Here is a 10,385-nt window from a genome sequence, read left to right on the forward strand (position 1 = left end):
TTTTATTTTTCAGAAATTGAATTCTACAATTAGGGCTTTACAAGGATTACTGTGGGCCGTGATATGGGGGGAAACAAAGCAAATGATCCGTATTGGTTGCGGGCTTGCGGCCCAAGTTGAACTCGTCCACAGATTATTCTAGAAGCGTCGCGACCACGACAGTGGAAAAAGGACGCAAAAAAAGAAAAAAGAAAAAAAAAAAAAAAAAAAAAAGACAATTCTCCTCCTAGAGTCCTAGTAGTAAATCAAACCATCATTTCATTTATTTAATTTTTATTTCAAAATCGAGAATTCTACACAAACCCCACCTTCGCTTACTGGCTTTAAAACCCCTATTTTTCCCTTTCGTATCCGGTCATACTTTCCTGTCTCTAAACATACCGCCGTAGTAGGGAAGAGAGAGTTCTAGAATACACCTGTGCGCTTTTGCTCGCTCGATCCTTCCGGCACTTCCTGCTCTGCCTCCTTCCGGTACGTCTGAATCTCGAAATATAGTTTCGTGTTTACTGAATTTTCAGATCTGTGGATTTCTCATTTTAATTTCGGTTGTGTAGATCGTTGAATAGATTGTCGTATTTGAACTTTTACGGGCGCTCAGTACTGATCCTTTTTCTGCTTCCGATTTGATCGTTTTTGTATCGTAATGAGAACTTGGATATTGTTTTAAGTTGGAATAGAATTAGTCACGCTTGCATTGTTTGTTGCGATGGCCAGGGTCTTTATTTAACTGTTTTCTGGATACGTGATCGGCTTTTGGGATGAGTTAAAGCCATGATTATATGGTTTTCTTAGATGATGTAGTGTGTGGTGATGTAGGGAGTGTGTGTGTGCATGAAAGCTAATTCAGTGACAAATTTTAATATTTCATGGTTCTGTTTCTGAGGTAGCTGTTGAATCTGATTCGGATCAATTAAAGCTTGCAACACGACATTTCATATTTCTTTATTTTGTTTTGTTGGCAAAGATTAATGCAACAGAAAAGCTTAAGTTTCCCTGTTTGTTTGAGTATTGAGTATGACTTCTGTTGAATCTTAATTTGATTAGTTGTAGCTCCTGAATGGTAATTGCATATTTTGTTGTTTCTTTGGTAGCCTATATATTAAGTTACACATCTATCTGTTGATGCCATAGTGAATCAGTTTGCTTGTGATTTGCATTACAAGTATAATTTGGCAATTGTATAAGTTCTGGATTAAATGTTGCCTTGCTTTACTGTCATTCAGGTTTTTCGTTCTGTTGGACTTTAATTGCTTCTTGCAACAAAAATGAGCGTAGTAGGGTTTGATGTTGGGAACGAGAGTTGTGTCGTTGCAGTTGCAAGACAGAGGGGAATTGATGTTGTACTTAATGATGAATCAAAGAGAGAAACTCCAGCTCTTGTTTGCTTTGGTGAAAAGCAAAGATTCCTTGGTACAGCTGGTGCTGCAACTAGTATGATGAATCCAAAGAACACAATTTCTCAGGTAAAGAGATTGATTGGACGTCAATTTTCAGATCCTGAGTTGCAAAGGGATCTCAAGTCTTTTCCTTTCTCTGTGACTGAAGGCCCTGATGGATTTCCATTGATCCATGCTCGATATTTGGGGGAAATGAGAACTTTTACACCCACCCAAGTTCTGGGAATGGTGTTGTCAAATCTGAAGAGCATTGCAGAGACAAATCTGAATGCTGCAGTAGTGGATTGCTGCATTGGGATACCCGTCTATTTTACTGATCTCCAGAGAAGAGCAGTTATAGATGCTGCTACAATTGCTGGTCTACACCCACTACGTCTCTTCCATGAAACTACAGCCACAGCATTGGCTTATGGTATCTACAAGACTGATTTACCTGAAAATGAGCCCCTAAATGTTGCTTTTGTTGATGTTGGGCATGCTAGCTTGCAAGTTTGTATTGCCGCCTTCAAGAAAGGCCAGCTGAAGATATTGGCACATTCATTTGATAGATCACTTGGTGGAAGAGATTTTGACGAAGTCCTTTTCCAGCACTTTGCTGCAAAATTCAAGGGTGAATACAAGATTGATGTCCTTCAGAATGCCAGGGCTTGCCTTAGACTTCGCGCTGCCTGTGAGAAGTTGAAGAAGGTTTTAAGTGCTAATCCTGAGGCACCTCTGAATATAGAGTGCTTGATGGATGAGAAGGATGTCAGGGGTTTCATTAAAAGAGATGAATTTGAGCAAATTAGTATTCCCATATTGGAAAGAGTGAAGAAGCCATTGGAGAAAGCTATTGCAGAAGCTGGACTTGCAGTTGAAAATATTCACTCTATTGAGGTTATTGGGTCTGGATCACGAGTACCTGCTATTATTAAGATTTTGACAGAGTTCTTTGGTAAGGAGCCTAGGCGTACAATGAATGCTAGTGAATGTGTTTCTAAAGGCTGTGCATTACAGTGTGCCATTCTCAGTCCAACATTTAAAGTGCGAGATTTTCAGGTAAATTTTATTGGCTCAGCTCCTTTTAATATTGATCTTTATTCCTTACTGTTGAGATGTCTGGTCTTCAAGGATTTCCAGTGGGGTGTACAGTCTAACATTTCCAGTTAAAGAGTTTGTAAAGTTTTCTTTCTTGTTGGTTGTAGGTCAATGAGAGCTTCCCTTTCCCAATTGCTTTGTCCTGGAAAGGACCTTCTCCAGATGCCCAAAATGGAGCTGCTGAAAATCAACAGAGCACCATTGTTTTCCCCAAGGGGAATCCAATACCAAGTGTGAAAGCTTTGACATTCTACAGATCTGGCACATTCTCGATTGATGTACAGTATGCTGATGTCAGTGAACTACAGGCACCTTCAAAAATCAGTACTTACACGGTAATTAAGTTTGTTTTTTATATGATCTGTGTAATATGTAATTTACTCTGTAATACATAAAGTCAGAATTTGATGATGTTTATGCTCATAATACTGTTGCTGCATTTATGGACAGATTGGTCCTTTCCAATCTGGGAAGGGCGAACGTGCAAAGCTGAAGGTTAAAGTACGTTTGAATCTGCATGGTATTGTTTCTGTTGAGTCAGCAACTGTAAGTGACGAAGTTTCTCTTGGTGACTGGTGAAAATACTTTTTTACTGTTGTACAAATCTTGATTGATTTCTTGCGTATATTCTCTAGCTTCTAGAAGAAGAAGAGGTGGAAGTACCAGTTGTTAAAGAACAATTAAAAGAATCAACCAAAATGGAAACTGATGATATTCCTCCCCAAGATTCCTCTGAAACTGATGTTAACATGCAAGATGATAAAGTCACATCAGATGCTTCTGAGAATCATGTCCTAGAGTCTGGAGACAAACCAGTTCAAATGGAGACTGATGCTAAGGTTTGTTATATGTTGTAATACAGTTGCTCTTTCCTTTGATTTTGTAACTTATCCTGTTACTCAATCAGACCTTACAGTGACTTCATCTTATATCAGCTGTGCTTACCAGAGATTCATTGTTCACCTTTTCAGGCTGAGGCCCCAAAGAAAAAGGTCAAGAAAACAAATGTACCAGTCTCAGAATTGGTTTATGGAGCATTGTCACCTGCCGATGTACAGAAGGCGGTGGAAAAAGAATTTGAAATGGCATTGCAGGATCGTATCATGGAAGAAACAAAGGACAAGAAGAATGCTGTGGAGGCCTATGTCTATGACATGAGGAATAAGGTACTATTTGGTTGTTCTGGTGATAATTTTTCAATAAAACTTGGATGCAGTGTACTCATTTTACATGTGCCTTAACCCTATTTAAATGTCTCCAGCTCTACGACAAGTATCAAGAGTTTGTAGTTGATTCGGAAAAAGAGCAGTTAATTGCTAAACTTCAAGAGGTGGAAGATTGGTTATATGAGGATGGAGAAGACGAGACAAAAGGAGTCTACATTGCCAAACTTGAGGAACTTAAAAAGGTTTCCTTTAGTTTGCTGCTTATGTAATAAATTTTCTTCTCTTTAGCTGGCCACTGAGTTGTTCTATATCTTGGCTGCTTATCTGATTCTTTTTTCTTTATTGTTTGTTGAGTATATGTAATATGTTTGACAAGATAACATTTGGTTTGTGATTTGCAGCAAGGTGATCCCATTGAAGAGCGTTACAAGGAGTATACGGATAGGGGAACTGTCATTGATCAACTAGTCTATTGCATCAATAGTTACAGAGAGGCTGCAATGTCAAATGAAGCAAAGTTTGAGCATATTGAATTAGCAGACAAGCAGAAGGTGAGCAAACAGTGTATTTCTTCCTCCATTATTGTGCTTTTCCTTATTCTGAAATTGGTGCTCTTAGCATTTGATGGTTAAATTGTCTTACTAATGGGAAGCTCTGCATTGTGCTATACACTATCTATTGTAGGTCATGAATGAGTGTGTTGAAGCTGAGGCTTGGTTGAGAGAGAAAAAGCAGCAGCAGGATGCGCTTCCAAAGTATGCCACACCTGTTCTTTTGTCTGCTGATATAAGAAAGAAGGCTGAAGCTGTTGATAGGTACTGTTATATCATTAATTAATAGCATTAATATCTTTTGTCTGCTGATATAAGAAAGAAGGCTGAAGATGTTCTTTTGTTCTCAATATGTGCAATACTATATGCATGATTTTCTTCCATCATCTTTATCATGTGTGGACCATCATTAGTTCACTGATTTCTTCTGCTTCATCTCTACAGGATTTGCAGGCCTATAATGACGAAACCCAAGCCAGCCAAGCCTACTACTACTGAACCATCATCACCACAAACTTCCCAAAGCAGTGAGAAACATTCTCAAGGTGGAGAGGGCCCGAACCCCAATGAAAATAGCAATGCGGGCGAGGGCGGATTCGAAGCAACTTCTGCCACTGAGCCAATGGAAACAGACAAGTCAGAATCGGAGTCTGCTCCTCCAAGTGGTGTTTAGGTTCAGTGGCCGGCTGCTTTGTTGTCTCTGATGCATTTTGCGATGATTCGGTTACTACTTGTACTCCTTCCCATTCGGTCCTGAACATTTTGATGAATCTATAGTTGGCGGTGGCCATATTATATATTCACTTGCAGAGTTTATATTTTAATTTTGGATTATTATGTAAAAGGATTGGGAGTGTCTGATTAACTGTTTATCATCATTAGGGTGGTGGCTCATTAGACTAGAATCCTGTTCTTCCAAGGGATTTGCAAGTTTGGGTTCTACTATTGTTTTTTCCATGTTTCCCGTCACAGGGAAAAAGATGAATTTCAAAATGTTTACGATTTCTCACGAATCTCAATCTGTTTTTTAAAGATCCATTAATTATGTTATCATCGTCTCCTGTGATGTATTTTAAATTTGGTAATTTTATCGAAATTGGAAACAACATAAACCGACTTATCATGAGGGCTATTTTCACGGCAAGACAAAATTTCCACAGTAGAAAATCATGTAGCCCAAATCCCAATTGAGCTACCACTCCTACCAGTACGATGCATATCAGTTCTCTACTTTTTTTTTAATGGTTGGAGAGCTAATCCTCTCTCCCGAAATTTTTGTGCTCTAATTTACTCTTTCATTGGGATTTTTTTTATTTATCATCTTAGATTTTATGAACTTTTTTAAATTTATGAGAAAGTTAATTGTGTTAATTAATTTTAAAATTTAACATTAAATTGTACATTTCTATTGTATATGTTTCTCTTTTTCTAGAACAGTTGATGGGAAACACAGAGTTAATTGATTGTTAAAAGAATGGTGGTAAAAGGACATTGTAAACACATTTTGGGACCCATATTTCTTATCATGTAGATAGCGATTGTACAACTCGCAGGGAAGATGAATATATATCTGTCGTTTGGATTAGTAAGGTACAGCGAGACAGATATAGTCGATGAAGAAATGTAAATTGATATTAAAATGATTGAAATGTACGATCCGAACTGCAGCCTTTGCTGATCGATAACATTTCACGAGATACTCCTCCGATCTGGAAAGTAATTATAGGACGAATTTCAAGATTATATTAACCTACGTAGGCACGTAGCTATCTAACCATTGTACCTTCGAATTATTATATATAAATAAAACCATAATTGAGTTGTCCTCCTGGCTATAAATGCGAACCTTCTACTATAACAGAGCACTCAGCTCGCACCAAAATGAAGGCTACTCTTCTGCTCCTTTTCGTCACCTTAACTTTCGTCCCCTTTGCCTTCCCATCAAGACAGCTTCCTTCTTCTTCTTCAGCGTCGGGGGCGTCTGTGATCGACATTGAAGGCAAGGAGCTTCAACTGGGGCTACCATACAACGCCCTCTCCAAAGTTTTCATCTTCCAGCCGGGACTATGCCTAATAGACATCAAGAATCAAACCAAAGGTTGCTCCCACGACGTCGTTCAGTGCAGCATATTCTCCAAGTCCTCCATCCTGGGCTGGCCCATCATCTTTAACACCCCCGCCAACGTCACCGCCGGCAACGTCGTCAAGGAAGGCATTTCATACACCGTCCGGTTTCCTGTCTCCGCCGCGGGGCTATTATGTATCCAAGAGATCTTTTGGGGATTAGCTGACGTCGATGTCTTCCGGAAATACGTCACGACAGATCCAACCGCCGGCGTCGGCGGCGCCTTATTCCAGGTCCAGAAAGAGTGGTCGGGATATAAGATCGCTTATTGTGTAACAATCCCAGTGCCCCGCGTGCCCGTTTGCTACCCCGTTGGGTTGATACAGCAGAATGGATACAACCGTTTGGGCATAGGCTTTGGTGTTAAGCCGCTCCAGTTCACCTTCTCCAAGTATAATGCCACCACGCCCCACGCCCATGCCACTTTCTAGCTAGCGCCTTAAACATACATAATAATATTATTATGTATTGGTGTGGATCAATGTGCTTGCTTTGTGAAATAATAATGTGTTAATGTTGTATCTTTTTTATTTTATTTGAAAGGGTATTTTGAACAAATTATTTACTAAATTCCGCCTTCATATCAATAAAAAGAATTTAATTTTGATGGTCATGATTAAATTTTTTAAATATTTTTGATTTGATGATCATGAATTGGAGGCTTTAACAATATTCTGTTTTAATTGATCATAACCTTCACTAGCTAGTCGGTCGTTATATCGTGCACCATGGCACACAATGCATTGTGCGCTCAGTCCTACTCAAAACGACGTTGTTTTGATGCATTGTTCAAAAAAAAAAAAAAACTATGTTTTGAATACACATAAACTCATAACAGAATACATAGAAACTCATAACTGAATATACATAATCTAACATGATACATAATACACAGAAACTCTTAACTGAATATACAAAAACACTTAACTGAATACACAGAAAATCATAATACAATACACAGAAACTTTTAATTGAATACACATAATGGGGTTTGGGCCGTTTGAATAAACAGGGTGACGTCACTATGTCAGCAATTAAAACGCGCGCGTTTTGTGCCTTGGCACACATTGCTGTGTGCGCCGTGGTGCATGATATAAATTGCCCTAGCTAGTTTGCAATATTAGATTTTACTTAGTTATTATTATTAGTCTTGGGTTACACCCTTGGCCCAATGGGATGATCCATTGGGTCTAACTCAAGGCCGTGGTTCGGTATACCAAGGTGAACATGTATTAATATACTACTTTTTTACGCGCATTACGCGATTGAGATAATGCCCAATGCTTTTTTTTTTTTTTTAAATAAGTACTTTAAAGTATATTAAGACAGGATTATATTGAAATTGTTCATGCATAGATAATGGAAGGTTGAATTTGCGTATTTAAATAGGTAATTCTTCTCCCAAAGGTTGAGTCCCCAACCCCAAGGGCCCCCCACACTCCGACCCGACAGAGCATTGTGGGAAGTTGTAACTCACGGTGACTCAATGGTTCAGCAGACAGGGCCAAATGCTGATACGCACAAGGAATCTGCCCACTTTGGACATAATTCCCGCACTGCCGCCGCCGAGGTTCAAACCTTTGTCTCTTCTCCCAAATATTACCCACTAAACCATTGAGCTAAGCCCGTGCGGGTTAAATAGGTAATTCTAAGTTTACAAATGCAAGATAATATAGTCAAGATTGATTATAATTGTCAATAAAATAATTGTATATGTATCGTTGAAACCAAATACGGGACATAAGGGAGAAAAAATAAAAATTAGGACATAAAATATTAAATATATACTAATATTGTTTGAGGAGATTCCGACATTAGGATTCGTGGTTTAATTCTATTAAGACTTTAATATTAGAATTAGATTAATGGTGTAGTTATAATTCTATATTAGACTTTAATATTAGAATTAGACTAACAGTGAATTAACGGAAAAGTTAAATGGATAATCATATAATTAATGATAAATTAGAAAATCTTAAAAGAAAAAATTAAAACCTGAACAATATGAACCATTCATTTGATTTAATAATTTGGCGGTCATTTTTTATACCCAATGTTAATAATTAAATAAATTCGCTGGTCAAATCCGCTAGTATAATCCGCTAACGTTAACCGCTAACTGCTGATTGTCAAACAAGGACATTGCGAGGTAGTTCTCACTTCAATTTGTTGTGTGATTTGAATACTCTCGTTGTCACAAAATCTTTCAAGTAGTTAATATGGTTGGCTTTATTAATTATATTTTTTAAATTTTTTCATGGTATTAATAAAATACTTGGTAAATAAATATAGAGCATTATTTTGTATTATAACTTTGATATTTAATTAGAAAAATAGTGCACAAAAAAGATAATAGATAATGTAGTGAATATAATCAATTGATGAATTTGAATGTAAAAAATTTTACATTTGAGAAAAATAAAGACAATATAACTAATGAAAATATTTCTTTTAATTAATTTATTGATAATTAATAAAAAAAATTTCACTGAATAAAGACATTGTAAGGATAATGTAGTGAATATAATCAATTAAAGACAATATAACTAATAAAATTATTTCTCTTATTTAATTGATTGATAATGAATAATTTTTTTTTTTTTTTGAATAAAGGCATTGTGGACACATAATTATTCTAACTTTTTTTTTTTTTTGAAAGTTACTGGCTCTATTACATTGTAGTATCTGTTCATATACTTTCTATTTTACATTTACTTACCAAATAAGTTTTACTACAAAAGTTTTGGGGGAAAAATTTGTTAGGAGGATTTTACTTTTATATATATATATAGAATATATAGATATAGATTAGAAATGCATATGTATTATTTTTTGTTGTAACTACTAAATTATTATTTATATATAATTTAATAAGAGTAAAATAGAGTACTAATTATGCCAACTTTGATTGGGATGAGGTTCGAACCTAAGACATTTTTTTATTGAAATCAATGAGTAAGTTAACAGTGAACTAACGGCAATTCTTAAAATTTTAACGGAATTAGTAACAGTGTGTGGGTATTTTAGGAAATTTTAGTGTAAAATTTAAATCTGATAAATCTTTTAATTAATCTGAGCCATTCATTTGATTAAAATCTGTGACCGCCATTTTTTCTACCCATTATAGGCCTAACTCTCTTGGACTCTTATTAGTATAGTAGATATAGAAACCTAATTATAATTTAATGGAAACAGTAAGTACAGTTCCAAGCTAGAAAGCAATTGAGCAATGTTTAGAGTTTTGCGTGAAATCCCATGAACAACTACGTACTACCGCACCTTTACGTGAACTTTTGTACATAAAAACCACGTCAACTGTTTTCCGGTTGAATTATATTGCTTATTATATTGTCAGAAAAATTTCAGTTAAATTGGTTTGATCTTCCTATAAATACCACCTTATTATACCATCTCATCTCCAGACCAAACCCGGCCAAATCAATCCTCCCTAGTCCCTAGCTCGTAAACAAAAATATTCTGATCTAGTAAATTACGTACCAATTAAAATGAAGTCTCTTCTGCTTCTTTTCGTCACCTTATTATCATTCGTCCCCTTTGCCTTCTCCTTAAGAGAGTTTCCCCTTTCACCTTCTGTGACGGACATCGAGGGCACGGAGCTCCAAGTCGGCGTACCATACTAAGCCTTCTCCGCCGCTTTCATCCGCCCCGCAGGGCTATGCCTACTCGACCTCAAGAACCAAACCATAGGCTGCCCTCACGACGTCGTTCCAAGCCCATCATCTTTTCCTCCGGCGTCATCATTCCATCTTGTATTTTGAATTACATATTTCATTAAACTCAATTTTTTACAAACATATTATAGTTCAATTACACCATACATGCATACCAAAATGTAGTGTATAATTTCAGGAGAAGAATTGAAGCAAGATGATCAAGATCAAGTGACACTTCTCACCATCTCAGCATGCATGGCAGTTGGAAGTTAGTTACTTTCTGTTGATTAATTGTCAACCTCCTTTCCCTCCTTTTTAGTTGATGTATAAACTTGTAATAAACACTCGTGATGAATTCAATGGAAACAGTTAACGATATTTATAATCTCTTTCTT

General features: G+C 36.7%; 2 protein-coding genes across 2 annotated transcripts; both read left to right on the forward strand.

Moving 5' to 3' along the window:
* The first annotated feature begins 231 nt into the window (after window positions 1-231).
* Window positions 232-5,233, forward strand: LOC109188133 (heat shock 70 kDa protein 15). The gene is made up of 10 exons (XM_019338674.1): window positions 232-471; window positions 1,224-2,435; window positions 2,582-2,809; window positions 2,925-3,020; window positions 3,110-3,313; window positions 3,446-3,640; window positions 3,736-3,882; window positions 4,042-4,191; window positions 4,325-4,455; window positions 4,636-5,233. Exons 2-10 carry the CDS (start codon window positions 1,266-1,268, stop codon window positions 4,862-4,864), a joined length of 2,550 nt encoding a protein of 849 aa, XP_019194219.1. The 5' UTR covers window positions 232-471; window positions 1,224-1,265; the 3' UTR covers window positions 4,865-5,233.
* An 839-nt stretch (window positions 5,234-6,072) lies between these two features.
* Window positions 6,073-6,747, forward strand: LOC109187464 (serine protease inhibitor 2-like). Its single transcript, XM_019337652.1, has one exon. It carries the CDS (start codon window positions 6,073-6,075, stop codon window positions 6,745-6,747), a length of 675 nt encoding a protein of 224 aa, XP_019193197.1.
* Window positions 6,748-10,385: the final 3,638 nt, after the last annotated feature.

This window comes from Ipomoea nil, unplaced genomic scaffold, assembly GCF_001879475.1.
Source record: "Ipomoea nil cultivar Tokyo-kokei standard unplaced genomic scaffold, Asagao_1.1 scaffold1421, whole genome shotgun sequence".
Classification (NCBI taxonomy): Eukaryota; Viridiplantae; Streptophyta; class Magnoliopsida; order Solanales; family Convolvulaceae; genus Ipomoea; species Ipomoea nil.

What these genes read in the sequence shown, in the direction of transcription:
- LOC109188133 (XM_019338674.1), top strand. Translation starts at nt 1,266, where the DNA reads ATGAGCGTAGTAGGGTTTGATGTTGGGAACGAGAGTTGTGTCGTTGCA. An exon ending in CAAAAATCAGTACTTACACG is followed by an intron (nt 2,810 to 2,924) that starts GTAATTAAGTTT and finishes ATTTATGGACAG; the next exon opens with ATTGGTCCTTTCCAATCTGG. An exon ending in TTTCTGTTGAGTCAGCAACT is followed by an intron (nt 3,021 to 3,109) that starts GTAAGTGACGAA and finishes TATATTCTCTAG; the next exon opens with CTTCTAGAAGAAGAAGAGGT.
- LOC109187464 (XM_019337652.1), top strand. Translation starts at nt 6,073, where the DNA reads ATGAAGGCTACTCTTCTGCTCCTTTTCGTCACCTTAACTTTCGTCCCC.